The sequence below is a fragment of the Mytilus galloprovincialis genome, chromosome 6, assembly GCF_965363235.1.
Source record: "Mytilus galloprovincialis chromosome 6, xbMytGall1.hap1.1, whole genome shotgun sequence".
NCBI classification, from domain to species: Eukaryota; Metazoa; Mollusca; class Bivalvia; order Mytilida; family Mytilidae; genus Mytilus; species Mytilus galloprovincialis.
The window spans coordinates 30,265,225-30,289,119 of NC_134843.1; the positions used below are offsets into that span (position 1 = coordinate 30,265,225).

The 23,895-nt window shown below is 32.8% G+C and overlaps 1 protein-coding gene and 1 long non-coding RNA gene across 2 annotated transcripts in view; one reads left to right on the forward strand and one right to left on the reverse strand.

Annotated features, from left to right (window-relative positions):
• LOC143079331 (dynein axonemal heavy chain 8-like) overlaps window positions 1-11,258 on the forward strand; it is a 150,527-nt gene extending 139,269 nt beyond the window's left edge. Inside the window, exons 88-90 of the mRNA XM_076254588.1 lie at window positions 202-391; window positions 1,457-1,578; window positions 10,685-11,258. Of these exons, the coding sequence (XP_076110703.1) occupies window positions 202-391; window positions 1,457-1,578; window positions 10,685-10,972 (600 nt within the window). The 3' untranslated portion in view covers window positions 10,973-11,258. The remainder of the gene's footprint in view (window positions 1-201; window positions 392-1,456; window positions 1,579-10,684) is intronic.
• LOC143079330 (uncharacterized) lies at window positions 7,464-10,405 on the reverse strand. Its single transcript, XR_012979389.1, has 3 exons — window positions 9,985-10,405; window positions 9,585-9,658; window positions 7,464-8,311 (listed from the first exon to the last, which is right to left on the reverse strand). It is a non-coding gene; the product is annotated as an uncharacterized LOC143079330 (long non-coding RNA).
• Window positions 11,259-23,895: the final 12,637 nt, after the last annotated feature.

Sequence of the window (23,895 nt, forward strand, 5' to 3'; positions counted from 1 at the left end):
TCAATATCATTTAACAATATGATTACATGTACTACTGTGAATTCGTTTATTTTCTTTGGTATCAATTTTTCATGGATTGTTGAAAACTTGAATATTTATGGATATTTAATTTCTTGGTTTTGGTATTAGGGCAGATTTGCTCATATCATTTAAACAAAAACTAGTATTACATTTTTAATGCAAATTCCATTATAATTCCAGAATCTAAGAGATGCTTTAGATAATATGTTTGATGCCAGAGTACCAAACCTTTGGAGAAAGATTTCATGGCAGTCATCCACCCTTGGTTTCTGGTTTACAGAGTTGTTGGAGAGAAATGAACAGTTTAACTACTGGGTATTTACTGGTAGACCAGATGTCTTTTGGATGACAGGATTCTTCAATCCTCAAGGTATTTGTCTGCATTTAAATATGTATCATTTATACTTAAAAGTATTATATTGTGATGGAATAACCCTTTTAATGTTAAAGTTGAATGTCATCATTGATATCATCCAAGCTTTTGACAAAACTTTATTTTCAGCAGTCAGGGGTAATACTGTTTTAGTATGGGGATTCTTCCATCATTAGAGAATGTAACCTTTTTAAAAAGAAAAATTGTTTTGCTTGAAGATGCTTGGCTTATTTTTATGCCCCACCTACGGCTACGATAGTAGAGGGGCATTATATTGTTTTCTGGTCTGTGCATTCATCCGTCCGTTCTTTCGGTCGTCTGTCCCACCTCAGGTTAAAGTTTTGGTCAAGGTAGTTTTTGATGAAGCTGCAGTCCAATCAACTTAAAACGTACACATGTTCCCTATGGTATGATCTTTCTAATTTTAATGCCAAATTAGATGTTTTACCCAATTTCACAGTCCATTGAACATGGAAAATGATAGTGCAAGTGGGGCATCCATGTACTTTGGACACATTCTTGTTTTTAATGATATACAGATATAAAGTCCAGGTTTCCTTTTAAATGACCATGTTTATAATAAATGGATTTGTTTTGATTTTATTTTTCAGTCAACTGTTACTTGCAGTTTTAAAAGATTTCAATACTTAAATTACTTAGTGGTACCTTTATGGAATATAAAACTTGGATAGAAACTTATTGATAATATGATCACAAGAGAGCACCCTCAGCTAAATTTGTTTTCTCTTATTTTTTTTATGCCCCATTTATGGGCATTAGGTAATCTGGTCTGTGCGTCTGTTCCTCCGTCTGTCCTGCTTCAGGTTCAAGTTTTTGGGTTCCCTATGATATGATCTTTTTAATTTTAATGCCAAATTAGAGCTGTTTTCACCCCATCTTCCCCGTCCACTGAACATAGAAAATGATAGTGCAGATGGGGCTTCCGTGTACTAGGGACACACACTTTTTTTGTATGTCTTGAGAAATTGAGTTGTAGGTAGTTAACATTAAATTGTTACCCTGACAGCAGGAAAAGTTCTATGTACATTTGTTTGTTTACAGGATTCCTAACAGCCATGAGACAAGAAGTGACTAGGGCACATAAAGGCTGGGCATTAGATTCTGTCACTTTACATAATGATGTTATCAAAGCATTCAAGGAAGAAATAACATGTGCTCCTCCCGTAAGTCTTTCGTGTACTTCTATTATTTAATATATTTGTAGAGATAACAATTCTGTATTCCTATTCAACAGCTGAACCTATTATTAATTTCTGAATTTTCAATTTTGGATACAGTTTTGCATGATGAATGATATGGCATAATAAACACTGACAAATACAAATTTTGCTTAGAAAAGCAAAGAAGAGGTATGATAAATTTATTTCTATTCCCTTATATTTGGGTTTTTCCCTTATCTGTTTCTATCTTTAAAGATAGTGATAAACCTTGAAAAACTATCACTATCTTTGATGGTTCTTATGTGGTAACAAGCACTTTAGTTAGTAAATTACAGTGTCAAACTTTTGACATTCTATGGTATGACAGATAATATCATAGCAAGCAATTCTGCAGGCATACACAAGTTTTCTAATTATTTGATGGTGTAAGAAGAATGAAAAATAAAGATGTGGTATGATTGCCAATGAGACAACTGTCCACCAGAGATTATATAGAAATTAAAAACTATTGTTTACAGGGGTCTCATTTGCAATCATACCACATCTTTTTATTTTCATTCATCTGACACCATCAATACGTAAGATTCAGATTACCGAACGTCAAGAACTCTTTTGTACATGAAGGTACGTAAGTCGTGTGACGTCGGGGCAACTATTTGTTTACATTGACGACAATGGACTCTGATTTCAAGAAAAAAAACGTCCCCGAAATCAAACAGTTTTTGAAAAACAGAGGTGTTAAAACAACGGGTTATAAAAAGAGTAAATTAGTTGAACTAGCTGAAGAAGCGGAATTACAAAAGCTTCCCGCTTTTGAACCCGATAATTACATATTCGCAAACAAAATACGGCGAACTGTAGATGGTGTTGAGTTGCCGCATCCCAAGACTGTTATTGATTGGTCTGATGATTTAAATACAATTCCAATAACTTGAAGCGTTTGATGTTAATCATTATTTGAAAAACATTTGTAACTGGACAAATGAACGTTTGAAAGGCTATAAAAATGACAACAGTTACCGTCTTCATTCTAATGGACATATCCGTGATGTTAGGCAGTCAAAATTTCACAGCGATATACACTATGTAAAAGCAGCATGTGTACCAGAAGAGAGACAGTCTGCTGACCCGTACGAAGTTTGGATATTGGTCCTATTTGATGGGTCAATACATTCAGCAGAATGTACATGTGTGGCGTAAGTTTTTACATGAATAATCCGAGTCCGAGGTGGAGTTTACAGAATAGAGAATAATGGGGTGTTAAAATATAAAGAATAACACAAGAAAATAATGAACAGATTGGTTAAAAACTATGCTGATAACAGAAAAGAATAATAATATCAAGAATACAGTTATCAAGTACATGTAATTGTAGAATTCTGATTAGCCATTATCTTTTTAAGATATTATTTGAAAATAATGAGCGAGAAAAATAAAATAAAGATTAAAAAGATGAATATAATCCCATCAAAAATTGCCAAAAAAATGTGTATTTTTATTATGTCATCTGTTTTTGATTTTTAACCTACAAGGAATACCATATTATCAGTTCACTCCAACTTAACTGTAAAGGGCACATAAAATTAATTTCCATTTTTTTTCTTCTCAGAATTATCACCTTCAAAAAAGAGATGCAAACAAGCGGGGATAGTCAATGTTGATTTTTCAGAGACAAAAGATTTTTTTTTCAAGCAACTTTTTGTTTTTATTTTTAGCTCACCTGGCCCGAAGGGCCAAGTGAGCTTTTCTCATCACTTGGCGTCCGTCGTCGTCGTCCGTCGTCGTCCGTCGTCGTCCTGCGTTAACTTTTACAAAAATCTTCTCCTCTGAAACTACTAGGCCAAATTTAACCAAACTTGGCCACAATCATCATTGGGGTATCTAGTTTAAAAATTGTGTCCGGTGACCCCGCCAACTAACCAAGATGGCCGCCATGGCTATAAATAGAACATAGGGGTAAAATGCAGTTTTTGGCTTATAACTCAAAAACCAAAGCATTTAGGGCAAATCTGACAAAGGGTAATATTGTTAATCAGGTTAAGATCTATCTGCTCTGAAATTTTCAGATGAATCTGACATTCCGTTGTTAGGTTGCTGCCCCTGAATTGGTAATTTTAAGGAAATTTTGTTGTTTTTGGTTATTATCTTGAATATTATTTTAGATAGAGATAAACTGTAAAAAGCAATAATGTTCAGCAAAGAAAGATCTACAAATAAGTCAACATGACCAAAATGATCAGTTGACCACTTTAGGAGTTATTGCCCTTTATAGTCAATTTTTAACCATTTTTCGTAAATCTTAGTAATCTTTTAGAAAAATCTTCTCCTCTGAAACTGCTGGACCAAATTATTTGAAACTTGGCCACAATCATCATTGGGGTATCTAGTTTAAAAATTGTGTCCGGTGACCCCGCCAACTAACCAAGATGACCGCCATGGCTATAAATAGAACATAGGGGTAAAATGCAGTTTTTGGCTTATAACTCAAAAACCAAAGCATTTAGAGCTAATCTGACATGGATAAAATTGTTAATCAGGCGAAGATCTATCTGCCCTGAAATTTTCAGATGAATTGGACAACCTGTTTTTGGGTTGCGGCCCCTGAATTGTTAATTTTAAGGAAATTTTGCTGTTTTTGGTTATTATATTGAATATTATTATAGATATAGGTAAACTGTAAACAGCAATAATGTTCAGCAAGGTCAGAGTTACAAATAAGTCAACATGACCAAAATGGTCAGTTGACCTCTTTAGGAGTTATTGCCCTTTAAAGTCAATTTTTAACCATTTTTCGTAAATTTTATATATCTTTTACTAAAATCTTCTTCTCTGAAACTGCTGTGCCAAATTGATCCAAACTTGGCCACAATCATCTTTGGGGTTTCTTGTTTAAAAAATGTGTCCGGTGACCTGGCCATCAAACCAAGATGGCCGCCACTGCTAAAAATAGAACATAGGGGTAAAATGCAGTTTTTGGCTTATAACTCAAAAACCAAATAATTTAGAGAAAATCTGACATGAAGTAAAATTGTTAATCAGGTCAAGATCTATCTGCCCTGAAATTTTCAGATGAATTGGACAACCTGTTTTTGGGTTGCGGCCCCTGAATTGGTAATTTTAAGGACATTTTGCTGTTTTTGGTTATTATATTGAATATTATTATAGATATAGGTAAACTATAAACAGCAATAATTTTCAGCAAAGTAAGATCTACAAATAAGTCAACATGAACGAAATGGTCAATTGACCCCTGTAGGAGTTATTGAACTTTGTAGTCAATTTTCAATCTGCTTCCTTTGTTTAATATTCACATAGACCAAGGTGAGCGACACAGGCTCTTTAGAGCCTCTAGTTTAAATATAGGGAAACATTGGTTTTTTTTTAAATGTTTAACCCCTCGAGCACTTCTAAAAAATGAATACTTTAGTGTATATAATTATTTTACAGTGGTGATGGAACATGTAAGCACGTTGCAGCACTGCTGTTCGGGATGCAAAGATTTTGTCAGGATTTGTCCGATAGATCGGTTATTTCTGTTACTGACAAGGCTGCTAAATGGGTTAACCCAGTCAGAACATCAGCTCCAGTAAAAATAACCTCTTTAGACCTGAGGAGTGAGCCTACAGGACAACCACCAATCAAACCAACAAGTGACCATTATAGGCCTTCTTGTCATAACATGACACCACATGCTGTAGAAAAAGAAATGCTTCAGTTAATAAAATCAGAAAACTTACCAGCATGCGCAGCATATGTTCTGTCAGATAGCTCTGGTTCGGAGTATGATTTTGAGTGTCTGCCTGTCAACATACTAGATCTAGCAACACAATTTAATAATGATGATTCTCCAGATGATTCACTTGAATCTTTTATTGAGCACATACATAGAAATATCCCTGATAATTATTTCACTGATATATTCGAAAAGACTATCAGTCAGAGTGATAGTGATTTTGTGGTTTTATCAGAGACATGGCAGAATAACAGCTTCCATTTTATATAGTTGTCTTCATTTTTCAGGAAGAAACCCTGATGACCATCTAGTCAAACTCATTTTAGGTCTTACAAACAGTGTTAATTCAGACTTGCCTGCTTTAAGACATGGAAAAAAATTTGAACATGTTGCTAGAGAGTCTTATCTTCATGACAAAAAAAACTTGCATGATAATTTAGAATGTAAATTATCTGGGTTTGTAATTGACAACAACAGTCCTTACTTAGGTTGCTCTCCTGATGGTTTATTAGAGTGTAAATGCTGTGGACAAGGTTGTTTGGAAATAAAATGTCCATATAAATTTTCAGAAGAAACACCAATCAATGCTGCTTGTTTAGACAAAACAAACTTTCACATAGAAAATGATACTCCACTTATGAAGAGAAATGACACATCTCCGTATTACTGTCAAATTCAATGTCAGCTTGCAGTTACTAAAAGAAAATGGTGTGATTTTGTATTATTTACTTTTAAAGGTGTACATCATGAAAGAATACCATTTGATGAACAATTTTGGTCTAAAGTTTTTCCAAAACTTGCATCATTCTACAGTTCATATGTTCTACCTAAAATTCTGCTAGTATAGACGTCAGAATTACACATGTACCAGTTCATGAATACTTTGTTTGAAGTTCATTACAATTCACAATATAAAACAGTGATAAAGTTTGGTCATATAATTTAATTCGATTAAACATTACTAAAATAAACAATATTAAACATAATAAATATCATCTTTTATGTTAAGACAACTTATGATATATATGTCGCATTCATTATTTAAAACATTATCAGCTGATAATGTAAATAGTCTCTATTCTTCTAAATTTAATATGAGGCAGGCATTACCTGTAAATGGGGCAGAAGTCTGTATGAATTATTTTTTTGTAACTTAATTATTTGTCAAAAAAAAAAAGAAACGGAAATACCGTAACGTTTCCGAGTTTGATTCTGTTGTTAGGGATTTTAGTTGTGACGTTATTTAAATTATGACGTCATATGCAATGTAAACAAAGAAACGCTATCATTAGGTAACGTTTTTTCATATCAAGGAATTATTAAAAATGAAATTGGTGTTGCGCGTTTCTTCCTATTTTATACTAGACTGATAAATATATATTTTACTCAAAGTTTCATACAAACGAGACCGGAAAAAGGAAGTATATTGTACATTTCTGCGCAGGTCCGGGATTTCAAAACATGACATAAAAAAAATTGAACGATTTTGAGTTCATTAGTACAATGAAAAATTCGGGAAATTTTCCCGATTTTTTTTTATTGAATTTTCTACTGTTATTGGGGACTTCGTCCCCATATAAAAGACAACTCTTTCAAATGGGAGATAACCTACTATTGTGCATAGACGTGTACATCTGTTAGTTGTGACAAAATTTTAATTTTGAATACATGATAAAGCCATATTTCCACTACTTATCAGTTTTTGAAAGAAAATTTTAGAACAAAATAATTCTCTTATTAAGCTGTTGATTTTTTTTATTCAAGGAATATAATTTGTTGTATTAACATGAATCATAAAAGAAAAAAAGAAACACTGGATAAAAAATTGCCAATCATTGCTCCTTTAATTAATATATATGTCAAATAAATTTCAAATGATTTATAAAACAAAACAAGTTTTATAACTTTTGAACTAATGGTTTCATCAGGTTACAAAAAAATCCTGCAACCTTAAGAGCCTGATTAGCAACAGAAAGTGAATTTATTGGCATAACACCACTTAAGAATTTATAAGATTTCAGTCTCTGGATTGATCTTTCTACATGTATTCTCAAAGAGGCTATGGATTTTGATTCCTTAATCTCCTTTGCCGTAAGACATCGTCCTTTTCCATGTTTACATGGTCTGGTAAATGGTGGCATATTTAAGGAAGGTGGCACCTTTTGATAATAATAAGTCTTTGATTAAAAAACCTCTGTCAGCCATTACATGATCCCCCTTTTCAATCAGATCAATGAATCCACTTCTTTCAGTAATGCTCCTATCAGAAATGTTACCAGTCCATAAGTCAGATATAAACGAAAAAGCTCCATTTGGTGTTATACCTACAAGCGTTTTAAAAGTGTTCTTTGACTTGTAATATGACCACGTTTTTGACTGTGCTGTTGGGTTTCTTGGTCTCTGCACATAAAATTCAGTAGCATCGATGATTACACGAGTGTTGGGATATTTTCTACGAAATGACAGAGGCATGTGTTTTTTAATCTTTTCCTTAGATGGCCATTTAATAAGTGGTCCTAAACATTGTGCCATTAAAGATATCCAAGTCGTGAAAACCCTGCTAATTGTTGACTGTGAAACACCAAACAAAAGAGACAACACATATGTGTTTAGTCCTAGCCTCAACCTCAAAAGAGTTATAACAAATTCTTCAAAAAAAGTCAACTTCCTTGAGGCACCAGGTTTTTTCTTATTATTTACTTGCCATCTTTTACCGTCACTCGAGTCGGGACCCATCCAGAATTTCATTTTTGAAGCATGTCCTTCTAATAATTTAAAAATTCCAAAAAGCATTGAAATACTTGGCAGTCCAAGAAAACATTTAACATTACTATTTGATTTAGTCAACTTTTCAACGAGTTTGTCCTTTAGCAGTTCATCTGTATTATTAAACTTCTCATTTAAAACTTTATTTTCCTCTTTGGTAGCATGTAGTTCAACTTGTAGCAATTTAACTTGCTTCCGTAGCTGGTTATTATCTGTCTCATATCTTTGACATTTTTGCTGTGAAAAAAAGTAATAATTATAAATACATAAATCAATGCAAACAATTTATGAAATTGTTTTTGTATTTTTTGTTTAATTACTTAAGTCAAGTTGGTAACAATAAAACAATACAGTTGTATGATTGATTGATTTTTGGTTGCTTAACATTCAGTGGCAAATATTTCATGCATGTTCAGAATGAAATACAGTTATATGGTAAAATGACTAAAAAAAAACATTTACATGTAATACTATATTTCAACTGGTTCAAGTTGGATTACAAATTTTAAAAGTAAATATATATTTAGTAAAATGTTTGAATAGATCATATTTAATATTGATGTATTAATTTGAATATAAAAGCACCTTGCTTCTTACATTATATCATTTTTGATGTACATATGTATGAACTGCAATCTAATAAATTAAAACGAATCAATTTTTGATTGAAATACATATTATTTCTATAGTTCATAAGATTAAAAAATATGTTTTACATGGCTTTTGACTCTTATATCCAATGGAGGAATTTTCAATATCAAATAAAATCCCAATTAATTTCGTAAGTAAATATGTACCATTTAAATTAGAATTATTTGACTACAATGTACATCAGTCAGGATCATAGACTGGTTGATTAAAAAGAATAAACGTACAAAATGTGCATGTAATTTAGAAAGTTGAAGTACAAAAATGTAGGTAATCATTTTATAAATGGGAACTACAACCATATGTTTAAGAGCCATAACTCTCAGAACACATATCTTTTCTACTGGACCTTTAAGACTGTCCACCAGTATACCAGTTGATGGTGTACATGTAGTGTGCAGACAAAATTAATCTGAGACTCATATCTATCTTTGCAAAATACTTTTTAAATTTTGTTTTTGAAGTTAAGTTTATTTTGTGATAAAATATATAATATTGGCAATTATTTTATCTTGAAATTGTGAAGATAAATTGTTTAAAATTTGATATATGACTTTTATATTTGTATTTTAATTAGAATTATATTATAATTGTTATTAAGCATTGTTTACTAATTGATTTTATGTCGTCATTGACTGATTAATCACAATTGTTATTGTTAAATTAAATTATGAAAACCGTCCATGCATTTTAACTATATATATATATGACTATCAGAACATGCAGTCATACAATAGACTGACCCCTATGTTCCTTGGTTCAGTTACATGTACATGTAGCTCCCTCTGATTTAACAGTACCATGGTGGCACACTGACTATTCAGTCATGACATCTTTTTTTATTAGTTTTACTTAAAATTACCTGGAATATCTGGTATGTATTTCTTTTGTCTTGGTACTTTTGGCAGTTGTGAAACTGTAACAATGTTTGCTGGTCTGTAAAATATGTTAAAAAAATAAATATATATCTTCATGTGCATACAGTCCAATATTTAAAAAACACTGTTCGTGAACATGAAAACTTTTTTTTTAAGTTGTCAAAGCTTATTATCTTGGAGCCTCGTGGACATAAGAGGGGTAATTTCCGCCTCTTATAAACAGATAAAAGGGACAAACACCGGTTTTCTACCCCCCCCCCCCCCCCCCCCCCCCAAACACACACAATTTTCTTTTACTGTTTCATCATAATAGGCAAACAAGACAAAAATATAATGAAGAATGAAAAAGGAAGAGGACACTAATTTCAACTATTTGTTACTTACTGTGTTGTCAATATCAATTGTTCAATGGGACGTAAGGTACTGTTCTTGGTGTCTCTTGGTGTTCCAGTTTTGTAGTTGTTGTAGGCAAATAGGGTTGGGACTGCATTTTCCTTCGTAGGTCTTCCTTCAATAAAATGACGGGAGCAAAGTGCATGCCAGTGACAATTTGGGTCGGGATTAAACCCGTCCCTTCTTATCTGAGACAACCAGAGCTTCCTTAGTTTAGGGTTCTTTATGACTGAAGGAAGTACATGAAAGTCGACAATACATCCATTTAAAATCATATCAGGATACTTTACAGCATTATGTTTCTTTCGTGAATCGTTGGAGCAACCCTCCGCTATGCAGTGAAAATTTACCATGCTTCTTTTTGAAGCGTTACCGCTCTAAAACTATCATAATAATTTTACATGACGTACATTTTATACATGTGTTTGGACACAAAACATGCCCATAATAACGCAAAATCTCGCAGTAAACGTTATCACTAGGGCGAGACTAACGGTAACCTCAAATACGGAACGGATAATCTGAATCTTACGTATTGCCAATGATCCTTTAAAGTTGAATTTAATATGTATTGTGTTTACATATGGAAACAAAGCAATATGTGAATAAAAAAAATTAAACAACAAATATCTATGTTTTTGGTAGATGTTATAATACATAATTGATAAAGTATTATTATTTCATTTTACAGGAAGGTGTTTATGTTTATGGCTTGTGTTTGGATGGTGCAGGATGGGACAGAAGAAATTGTCGTTTATGCGAGTCTCCTGCAAAAGTCCTGTTCACACCCATACCTGTAGTTCATATGTTTGCCATTAATTCTACTGCACCAAAAGATCCAAGACTTTATCAGTGTCCTGTCTACAAGAAGCCAAATAGAACAGATTTGACGTATATTACTTTTATTGTCTTGAAAACTACTCAGTCACCTGATCATTGGATACTCAGAGGTGTAGCAGCTCTGTGTGATATCAAGTAAATGTTACATGAATATTGTTATCCACCTGACTAATATCTAAGTAGTATGGAAAACTCAATAATGTGCAAGGAATTAGATATACCTTTATTATAGCATTGTATGGGTATATGTAAAAGTGTTGTTTTGGTTTATATCAGTTTTATTTCATTATTTATTAACTTCATTAAAGAATGATATTATTGTTGTGTAATAAGCCAATTTATGTTTAACTTAAATATTTAATATTTATTGTTGTCTAGACATTATATTTTATTTTATATATTCTAATAAATATTTTATTGTGTTATGTCAGTTTGTTTATATTTGCTAATAATTGCAACCCATTGGATTCACACAAATGTCGTTATGTATTATCTTCCTTTCAGGGCCATAACTACATTGAGGCAAATGCCTCATGTTGGAAATTTCAAAAAAAAAAACACAAAAAAAAATGAAACAAAAGATTGTCTTCATATCAAATTGTTTTCATGGAAAGGGTCTTGCAATAAGCAAGTTTTTTTCACTCTCTGATGTCGCCCTTGCATGTTTTCGTAATCCATGTTTCTGTTTTACTTTTAGTTTTCAGAGTTGATGGTCTATTGTTTGTGCTTCAGTGTCCCGGGTTTGTCTTTTGTTCATTTAATGTCCTATTTTATGTCTATAGTAAAAGTGTTGATTTTCATTTGTAAATGTGTGGTTTTGCAATGTTGCATGTTAACGATGTCCAGACATTGTGGGAGAAAATATTTTAAGAATAAAGAAAAAAATGGTCGTTTCTGCTTGGTGAATTGAACTTTGAGATCAAAGAATACAAAACTGGCTCTTTTTTCTTGCAGATAAAACTAGATAGCTGACATGGTTTAAATTAAAGTAAGACCTTCAATTTCCCGGTATCAAATCATTTAAAAAAAAAAACATCAATGTATTGCCATATGACCTTTTACATTGAAGGGTTAATAGATATAGGAAGATGTGGTGGGAGTGCCAATGAGACAACTCTCCATCCAAATGACAATTTATAAAAGTAAACCATTATAGGTCAATGTACGGCCTTCAATAAAGAGCCTTCGCTCACACCGAACAAAAAGCTATAAAAGGCCCCAAAATAACTAGTGTAAAACCATTCTAACGGGAAAACCAATGCTCTAATCTATATAAAAAACAAGAACCAAGAAACACGTATAAATTAAACTTGTATTAAGTCATGTTCAGACCCTTTAACAGAAAATAAAGGAATATGGAGTAAACATGCACGGGACCTAATCGCAAACAAAGTCAATGTATAGAAAAAATACAAATGATCAATGGTCAAAGTTTTTATTCTTGTTCTTCATCTTGATAGTTGCTGGAGGGTTTTCAACAGTAAAAGAATCATTAATGCCGTAAAGCAAAGTCAAGATGGTCCTTAGTGTCGACTTAAGCAGTACTAGTACTTAAAGTATAATACTGCACTGTCGCTATATTAAAATCTAGTCATAAAAAAATCGTCAAAGTCTAAGCACAATACAAGACAAGAACAGACATACATATCCGGTTTTAATGATTATGAGAATTACGATTTTTGCTTTATCCTACATATTGGTCTATTAATGTTGGCCCTACAACCTTCAAGTCTTAAATTACAATGAATCTATGATTTTGCTTTGAGACAAGAATAATGTCGAAAAAAAAGCTAAAGTCAATTGAGTTTCAAAGTAAAAAATAGTCTTTGAAACGCTCAGAATGCACGATTTTGCCTTATTTTTCTCATGAGCTTCTGGGGGCCTTGAGCGCCCCCAAGACCCCTGGCCAAACTTTTTCGCCTCACTTCGCTCGCCAAACATATTTTGCCTCACTATGAAAAGAGGCTAGTTACGGCCCTGCCTTTCATCTCTTATTTCAACATTAACTAATTTATTCACATTTAACCTGGTAAACAAGACAGAGACAAAGTAAGGTGAAAAAAAGGAATTGCTTTCTCAATATGTTTTTAACCAACTCATTTTACATTGATTGCATTGATCTTTTGTTCTTCAAAACAACTATTGCTGCATTATGCAAGGTTGTCATGTATTCGCCCTGGCTCTACAGTCTATGCCAATCTATTACAGTTACTGAAATTATGTTTAACCACATTTCATAATGCCTGGATACTAGTCATTCAACAAAAATTAGTTTTACAATATCCTCATTTCAAACACATCTTTTTAAGTCGACTCATACCTGATCACTTCTTACAATTACTCTTGCTCCAAAAATTTTCAGGACCTTTACTCCAAAAAGGTAACTAAATTTGAGGTTCAAGTTGCATAGTGGATTTTGTGTTTAATAAATGTCTTGGCCATTGTTTTTCATACTGCCTACTTTGATCAAAGTGTGACTTCACACATATGTTGGTTATGACACAAAAGTTTCATGTTGTGACTGATTGACTAGAGGTCATATCTTGAAGTTCAAGTGCTAAAGTACTTGTTGAAACTAAAATTTCAGTGCCTTTCAACAAATTTGAGTCGTTAGATATGATTTTTACCTATGTTTTAAACTTGAAGCCATTTGGTTTTTAGCTCATGATCCACAAAGCCAGTGTAAGGTTTTGTTTTCATTTGTAATCCATCTTCTGTTCTTGCAACTGCTGGGTCAAATTATACCAAACTTGGCAATAATTACCCTTGGGGTCTCTTATCTAAAAAAGTATTTCCTGTAATCAAGCATGTTAACCAACATGGTTGTCAAGGCTTGATATAGAAAAAAAATAAATCAAATTCCGAAAACTCCAAGGCAAATTCAAAAAGTGAAAGTCCATAAACAAAGGGGGTAAACACAATCATTGCCTGTTTACTTGTAAATCACTACAGAAAGAGATAATCTGGCAGTGGCAGAATAATGAGATCTACAATTTAAACTGTCAAAAATCTCTAATAGTAGTTAAAAAAGGCAACAGTGGTATACCCCTGTTCAAAAGTCATAAATCGATCGAGAGAAAACAAATCTAGGCTACCAACTAAAATGGAAGGAACACATCAACTATCAGAGGAAAACTACGAAACAACAGAAACTGAAGTGCAACATAAAACAAACCACAATGCAACATACATAAAAACGAACTATTAGATAACAACTGCCATATTCCTGACTTGGTACAAGACATTTACCAACTTGGTACAGGACAGTAACCAACCTTCACCAATTTTTGTGTTGGTTTTTTTCAAAATCAATAGAAGATAAGAGAAACTAAACAGGAAAAATTAACTGCAAAAGAGAGAGTTTAGCCATGAATTATATTCTAGTTTACAATGTTGAACTTACACAAAATACACAGATCCAGTCGAGTGGCACATGGTCTTTATGTCTCTTGTTATAATCTCAAATGTTTTGAATCTTTTAATTTCCCATTATTTGGTCTTTAGAATTTATGTGAAGAAGGCTATCTGCGAAGCATATTACATGGTTACTGAAATTGGTAAGATATGTGTTCATACCCTTAAAGCTATTGAACTTATACCTTAGCCAATAACCATGAGGCAAAGGGGTTGACTGAAATTTTGAAACCAAAAGTCAGAACAATGTAAAATTTTATGTGGGATTCTTACATCACGGAGTTACCAATTCATTTTCTGCAAGTCTGTACTGTAATTATGTCTTAACATGTAAAATTCAAATGATAAAGGAGGACGGAAGAGAATGACCAATGGAAATAATAATGGCTTTGTTCAGTAGCTTTCTTGTAATCTGCAAGACTTTATCAAGGAAATCTGAATAGCAAATCTCATTAGTTTGGTGAAATATACCCAGCATGCATGTGCTTCTTAGAACAAATAGTGCAATGGCCAATTGGTGTTGTCTCATTTAATGCAAAAGCTTTGTACGAATTTTGCTGCACCAGATGTGCATTCCACAATAATGACAGTACAGTGAATTCGGCCAAAAGATGTTAAACTCCATATTCCTGTCAGCCACCACTATCCATTTGTAAGTGAATTCTATATTTAAAGAAATCGCTTAATTGTGGGATTTTGGGATTTAACTTCCTACTATTTGATAAAAGAAAGAACATCAACAATAAAACGGATTACCAAGTTGCAGTATTATGCATTTTTTTTTCATTTTATATCTAGATGTCCCTGAAGAAAGCAGGTTAAAGCAAGTGCGGTAAAGGCCCTGTTTGGCCCATTTTTGCAATCATAATTTAATACAGATAGAGATGGACTAAATAGTGTTCCATAGGAACTGAAGTTGAGTGTGAGCTATTAATTGTGAAACTGAATATATTTTTACAGACGACTGTTGCTTTTTTTTTTTTTGGACCAGCACAAAAACGGTTTCACGCAAAATCCTTTTGGGTTAAATATAATTTGAAAACTTATATTTGTCTGTATTGTTCAGAGATAACTCTTGTTATGGAAACCTGGCCTGAAGGGGAAGTTGGGTTCATCTGACCTTTTCCAGTTTTTATACGACCGCAAAATTTGAAAAAATTTTCGTCGTATATTGCTATCACGTTGGCGTCGTCGTCGTCGTCCGAATACTTTTAGTTTTCGCACTCTAACTTTAGTAAAACTGAATAGAAATCTATGAAATTTTAACACAAGGTTTATGACCACAAAAGGAAGGTTGGGATTGATTTTGGGAGTTTTGGTCCCAACATTTTAGGAATTAGGGGCCAAAAAGGGCCCAAATAAGCATTTTCTTGGTTTTCGCACTATAACTTTAGTTTAAGTTAATAGAAATCTATGAAATTTTGACACAAAGTTTATGACCACAAAAGAAAGGTTGGGATTGATTTTGGGAGTTTTGGTTCCAACAGTTTAGGAATTAGGGGCCAAAAAAGGGCCCAAATAAGCATTATTCTTGGTTTTCGCACAATAACTTTAGTTTAAGTAAATAGAAATCAATGAAATTTAAACACAATGTTTATGACCACAAAAGGAAGGTTGTTATTGATTTTGGGAGTTGAGGTCCCAACAGTTTAGGAATTAGGGGCCAAAAAGGGACCCAAATAAGCATTTTTCTTGGTTTTCGCACCATAACTTTAGTATAAGTAAATAGAAATGTATGAAATTTAAACACAAGGTTTATGACCATAAAAGGAAGGTTGGTATTGATTTTGCGAGTTTTGGTCCCAACAGTTTAGGAATAAAGGGCCCAAAGGGTCCAAAATTAAACTTTGTTTGATTTCATCAAAAATTGAATAATTGGGGTTCTTTGATAAGCCAAATCTAACTGTGTATGTAGATTCTTAATTTTTGGTCCCGTTTTCAAATTGGTCTACATTAAGGTCCAAAGGGTCCAAAATTAAACTTAGTTTGATTTTAACAAAAATTGAATCCTTGGGGTTCTTTGATATGCTGAATCTAAAAATGTACTTAGATTTTTGATTATTGGCCCAGTTTTCAAGTTGGTCCAAATCGGGGTCCAAAATTAAACTTTGTTTGATTTTATCAAAAATTGAATAATTGGGGTTCTTTGATATGCCAAATCTAACTGTGTATGTAGATTCTTAATTGTTGGTCCCGTTTTAAAATTGGTCTACATTAAAGTCCAAAGGGTCCAAAATTAAACTAAGTTTGATTTTAACAAAAATTGAATTCTTGGGCCTCTTTGATATGCTGAATCTAAACATGTACTTAGATTTTTGATTATGGGCCCAGTTTTCAAGTTGGTCCAAATCAGGATCCAAAATTATTATATTAAGTATTGTGCAATAGCAAGAAATTTTCAATTGCACAGTATTCAGCAATAGCAAGAAATCTTCAATTGCACAGTATTGTGCAATAGCAAGAAATCTTCAATTGCACAGTATTGTGCAATAGCAAATATTTTCAATTGCACAGTATTGCACAATAGCAAGAAATATCTAATTGCACAATATTGTGCAATAGCAAGATAAGAAATTCCAATTGGATTTCAATTGGAGTTATCTTTCTTTGTCCAGAATAGTAGTTGAATCAACTTAAATCATTGTTTTATACAATATACAATGTATATTCACTTTTACTACCAACTGATAGATTAAAACAATCTTTACCATTCAATAATAACAAGCACTTTTTTTACATTTTAATATTTTATGATGTATTTAAATGAGTAGTTATTGTTGCAAACTTCATTAGAAATTTGAATTGAGATCAGTTTTGAAATAAGGGGAAGGGGGATGTGAAAAAAAAATTTGGGGGTCCATTTTTTTCATTTCAGATTTCATAAATAAAAAGAAAATTTCTTCAAACATTTTTTTGAGAGGATTAATATTCAACAGCATAGTGAATTGCTCAAAGGCAAACATTTTTTTTTAAGTTCATTAGACCACATTCATTCTGTGTCCGAAACCTATGCTGTGTCAACTATTTAATCACAATCCAAATTTAGAGCTGAATCCAGCTTGGATGTTGTGTCCATACTTGCCCCAACCGTTCAGGGTTCAACCTCTGCGGTCGTATAATGCTGCGCCCTGCGAAGCAACTGGTTTTTATATATTTTTTAATCTTATCCTTATAAACCATATAGCCCCTTTAATGCAACTATGTCCAAAAAAATCAAATTTTGGGTGCTAGGTTCCAAAAGTCATGCTGCTTTTCTGCTAATTTTTATTTGAAGCGAATTGTGCAGTTTAAATAAATTTGCCATCCTTTTGTATACATGCAAATTGCTGTTTAAATGATGTTCGATTTTTAATGTTGGATGACATCCTCCCCAACTAAATTTGGAATTTGCTAAAATTATTTTTAACTAATAAATGAATCAAGTTTTGAATTCTTACAGACACATGTTATAGCATATGAATCTTTGGGAAATGGTTGATTCCACTTTCCGACTAATGATGTATGTTGCTGTAAGTATCAATAGGACATTGCAAAAATGACGAAATACTAATGCTATTCCAACCATTTATCTTTGGTGACTTTATATTTTACTGACATAAAACGTTGACATTGTGTAATACGCTGGTGTCAATAAACCAATTTAATACTTCCATGAATCCACTATTGAGAACATTTTACTAAGTTAATCTTGTATAAAACTCCACTTTCAAAATTCAATCAAACAGTTCATTATCTCTATTTTCATGCCAGAGCCAAAGAAACAATTTCCGGATGACACCTTCGTCATGTACATGCGAAGTCAAAATACAAAACATAGTCCCGATAGGAAATGAAACTCAAAACTTCAAAAAACATTTCACATATTGAATCTATAATAAAGCAGTACGCATACAAGGAATGCATTCTTGACTTCGGCGAGAATCAGAAAAAGACTCGAAGTTGCACTGGAGGTGTATATGACATTATTAGTAAAAAAAATTATGATGCAACATATTTATTCTGTAACTAGTAATATAAAGATGTTCTAAGGATTATCTTTCGTATTTATAAGTACTTGTTCGCCTGGAATTTAGATGTCTATGGATGTATGACATTTTTGCACATTTGTAGATATTGTTATCTTCATATGCAAATAAGTCCATATTTTGCATTAATAAATGTATATTTTAAAATTATTTAGGCTGATCTGAAGGTCAATTGCCGATGTGTTCTGTTGCTGTATGAAGTTGTTAATTATTTTTTATGATTCTAGTTCCGGAATTTTCGCACAAATAATTGTGAAATATGTAAACATTTGCATGTTTATTTAAGTGCAACGAAGTTTTGAAAGTATTGAGAAAAACAAAACGATAAAATTGTTTTCTTATAATTACCATAGATGAAAACTTCAAACTAGGATCTGCCACAAAAATTATGATTTCATTTTCAGTTTTATCATTGTCAACAAATTTCAGTAGTCGTCTGTGCAAGACGTTTACATATCTTAACTCATATGTTGAACACGTCCATACTTTGGTTTCGTTGGGTTTACTCTCCCCACACAAAAATCCTCATGGTAATACCAACAAAACGAGTGAAACCGACAATAATCAAGTACACTGTCACAATCACGTATCTGTTGACCAATACGATGTATACCGGGTATGTGACTGTTCTAAAAAGAAGACAAGTTAACGGGTTTTTTTCTTTGGGTACTAGAATAATGTGCTCTGGAGATTTGTCGATTGTGTCTTATTATCTAAGGCGATACTTTAACAGCTTTTAATTCATGCATACCAGAAACCTCAGACATGTCTATCGTATGTCAATCTTTTTAATAGACATCGACCCACCTGGTGACCGATCGTTTGGTGTTCGTGCGATATCCTCATGTTTTGATTCTAACTCAACAGGATATATAAGTAAAATAGTGTAACTGTCTTCCCATCATTCGGAAATTAATGCTTACCGGACCTTTGTCATTTTTGCCAGGACATATTGTACTTATTTTTAGTACATAAGTGTCTATTAATACGTCTGTGGTTTGTTCGGCTTGACCGACTTTTAAACCCTTGTACCTGTCCGTCCTACATTTATTTTAATGCTTGCAGGTCTTGAACTAGTATTTGTACATCAGGGTATAACATAAGGATGTTTAACACTGACATGAAATTTCGTTTCCGCTGACCTTTTTTTCGCGATAAGACTGCAGGCGACGGAAACCATGCGTACCGATAGATCTGTCTCTTTGTTAGTGTATTTCGTCAAAGCCGTAATCTCGTCTTTTCCTGGATCTATCAACTTATTCGGAATATGTCTTGCCTTGGATTTTTACCTATTATAAGCAACATGATGTGTGACTGTAGTTGAGTACGAGCTGGTTTTTCTTTTGTTGCACCTGATTTGTACAGGGATTTTGTGTTGCTTTAGTTCCATATGTTATATTTTATTTATTTTTTAATGGCTATCTTGTTTTCTGTTGGAAACGTGCCTTTTAACATGGCCAAATTAAGTATTCTAAAAGTTAATGAATGATGACAGTTGTTCGGGTTTAAGAGACGGACAACAACTTCTTGTCCGCCTCTAATCCTAAATACATAGGTAGTTGTTTTTAAACTTTCTTAATACTTCATTTGGTCCTGTTTTATGTTTTAAAATTAAGATGCTTTGAGATAACCAATATTAACCAATCTCCTTGCATTTGTTATCGTTATTACCGTTTTGATTCATCACATGAGTTGAAGAGGATTAATGCAACTGGTGTGACTAGTAAAGAAGAACACACAATCCATCTGGACAACCTGGTTAACTCTTTAAAAGGTTTTGGTAGTATCGATGTTGTCCAATCTATACTTGTTTGTTAACTTGTTTCTTTCTTTGCCTTGGTATTTTCAGTTGTATATGACCATGATGACTTATAGCTTTGGAGTGTCCCTCATTTACTTTTTTAAAGTTGTATCAAGGTTTGATGTGAATCTTCTACCTATTACATAGCATGTACCCTGATATCACAGACATTTAAAGCTCATAATAAACCCAGGGAAAAAATCAACGTTCACTTTTCATAACCTTTATACAACTTTAAAAAAGTGAATGAGGGACAATCCAAATATATAAAGACTGTGGATTCATTTATTTTTGTGGGTACCAATTTTCGTTGAAAAATTTACATGATCCTTTTGAACAACCTGGTTAACCCCTTTAAAGGTTTTGATAATATCGGTGTTGCCCAATCTATTGTTTTCTTTGAAGTTATTGTTTACTTATTTATTTTTTCTTCAAAATTCTAACTCAAGTAATAAATGTTCATGTCTTGATACTTACTGAATGACCATTTGCGTGATACGAGTATCAACCTGTTATTATAAGGAGGCAAACAAGTTCTATAAACGTATGTTAGTCTGTTGTCCATGATGTATTTATTTATAACCATTGGGTTGATACCACTTCTGGTGATGGTTTCATCCCCGATCACATCACCAGCCCAGTAGTCAACATTTCTGTGTTGACACGAATTACCGTTTGTATGGTTATAATTTTAAATTAACTGTTTGCAAAACTTTAAATTTTTCGAAATACTTAGGATGTTCTATCCCAGGAAAAGATTTCTGTTGATGTATTCGACAAACCTTTCAGAATATTTGATACTCGTTGCTCGTCAAATTCGTTCTTTATTTGTTTGGTTTTTTTTTTTACTTTTTACTCGAGTGTTAACGATGATTTTTTTGGTGACAAAACGCGCGCCTGACGGACTGAATTTCCTTCGGTTTTGGCTAGTAACCCGGATTTTTTTTTTCATTCGATTTATGACTTTTGAAAACTAGCATACTAACCTGGTTAACTCTTTAAAAGGTTTTGGTAGTATCGATGTTGTCCAATCTCACGGCCGACACTCGGCTAACCGAGAGATTGGTCGGTTAATCTATATTGAGTATGCGGCTATATGGGAGATTGGTCTGTTAATCGGGTTGGTTATACGTCTGTTAAGAGTAAAACGCACAATTTAATGTTAAACTCTATTAAATATACAGATTTTTGGTATTTATAAGAACCAAATCAAAAAAAGAAAAGTGTCTGACAAAATGATATCTATCATAGAACATTTTCCACTTGTAAAATCATTTCATAGTCTACGCACTTTTCAGTAAAATTAAAAGGCGTCGCGCAAGTATGTAGTATTTATGCTTATACGCATAGCAATGTTTTTAATAAAAGTCGAAACAAACAATTTTAGATGTCATTTAAAGGACACAAAATAGTACTTTGGTTCTAAAAAATAAATTTACATTGGTAAATATTTCATAATTGTAATATAACGTGAATATTACCACGGTTTAGTGAAAATTATGGGAATAAAGTCTGTTAATGGGTTGGACAATTGAAATTGTGTCAGTTAAGAGTTATTTAGCCACAGTAATTTTTGCTACCTTTATATTTTCCTATAGAAAAAGTTAAGAATGAGATGTTCCTGATTAAAAAAAAAAATGATTATACGGTGCAACACTATTCTACGGAAGCGAATTAGCGCCACACATTTTTTTTTAATTTTTCTTCCTGTATTTGCGTTGTAACGCAAACCTTTGCAAAATAACGCAAACCTCAAATATCTTGATTTCAATTGTTCATTAAGTTTTGTAAAAAAAACGTCCGTCTGTCATTCATCTCGGTTGTGATTTACTAGGAATAGCATTTTTATTTTGACTTTCTTTGCATTTTATTGAAGGGTGTGTCACTTCAATATAGCGTGAAATGGATTGGCCGCTGGAATATGCATGAATTTATTATTAACGTTTTCAATCAGCCTCAATTTTTGTGTCTGTTCAAAGTAGCACGTTCTCAAATCCGACTGAAAGTGTCTTTCTAATACAACACAGGGTACCGGTAAAATAAATATAAACTGTTCATCTGCCGAGAATGATTTAACTTTGTACCGGTAAAATAAATATAAACTGTACATCTGTCCAGTGCATATAACGTGTTGTCATTCTCATATGCACATGATATTTGTCACTGGACGTTAAATCCTAATTCGTATGCATCATCCAATTGATTCTTTATTTCTATCACCTAATCATATGTTGTTTACAAATTATTCTCAAAAAGTAAATGGAAAGGAGCGAATGCAGCTACATTTGGTCATCTTAAGTTTTAATACATTTTATTCCGTTTAGTTCCTTTTTTCATAAGTGTAGAGGAGAACGGCAGTTGTCCGCATGTAAACTTCTAGCATTTGTCACCAATATGAGTACATCGCATACTTTTATTGCCATTCATAACTCTTAACAGACCAATTAACAGACCGGGTTTTATACATCCGACCCATTAATAGACCAGGTTTTAAATAAAGATTGATTTATGTCACCAAAATACAGATTTTCGTGAATATTTTTCACACAATGATTTCAGTATGGATAACAAACATAATGCCAGTCTTTTTTCGATGTTCAAAATATTGTATGCACGTAAATTCAACCAACGTGTCATTTTGTGTACAGTTTGTGTGTGTAAAATGTGTATAAATTTATTGATGAGTAACCCGCCTTTCCATTTTATAGATCGTACATTGAAGCTAGAAAAATAATAATTACACCACTGGATTCAGAACATTGAATTGTTTTGTTAGACATGAATATTTTTTATGATAAAAATATATTTAAAAAGTTATACAATGAAACATGCTGAACTTTCAATGATTTTCTCGATAACACTTGATTAACAGACTTTAGCCAACCCGATTAACAGACCAACCTCCGATATAGCCGCATACTCAATATAGATTAACCGACCAAACTCTCGGTTAGCCGAGTGTCGGCCGTGAATCTATACTTGTTTGTTAACTTGTTTCTTTCTTTGCCTTGGTATTTTCAGTTGTATATGACCATGATGACTTATAGCTTTGGAGTGTCCCTCATTTACTTTTTTAAAGTTGTATCAAGGTTTGATGTGAATCTTCTACCTATTACATAGCATGTACCCTGATATCACAGACATTTAAAGCTCATAATAAACCCAGGGAAAAAATCAACGTTCACTTTTCATAACCTTTATACAACTTTAAAAAAGTGAATGAGGGACAATCCAAATATATAAAGACTGTGGATTCATTTATTTTTGTGGGTACCAATTTTCGTTGAAAAATTTACATGATCCTTTTGAACAACCTGGTTAACCCCTTTAAAGGTTTTGATAATATCGGTGTTGCCCAATCTATTGTTTTCTTTGAAGTTATTGTTTACTTATTTATTTTTTCTTCAAAATTCTAACTCAAGGTTTGATGTGAATCTTCTACCTATTACATAGCATGTACCCTGATATCACAGACATTTAAAGCTCATAATAAACCCAGTGAAAAAAATCAACGTTCATTTTTTAAACGATGCATAGAATGTTTTTTCAGCATATTCATCCCAAAAAAAAACCTTTGAATGTCAAGTCTTAAATTTAACCACTGCGTGGCTTGATTATCATATTTTGCTATATCGAAATAGAAGTGTTGACACTTATCTTCATTGTGTATTGTAAATAGTTTACTTTTACTCGAGTAAACGTTTCGTTTCATGTTTAATTTTTAGCTCACCTGGCCCGAATGAGGTGCTGACCAAGGGTTGTTACTTTGTAGTCGATCCGTCATCCAAGATGGCCGCCAGCGGGGGACTTAGCTTAACATAG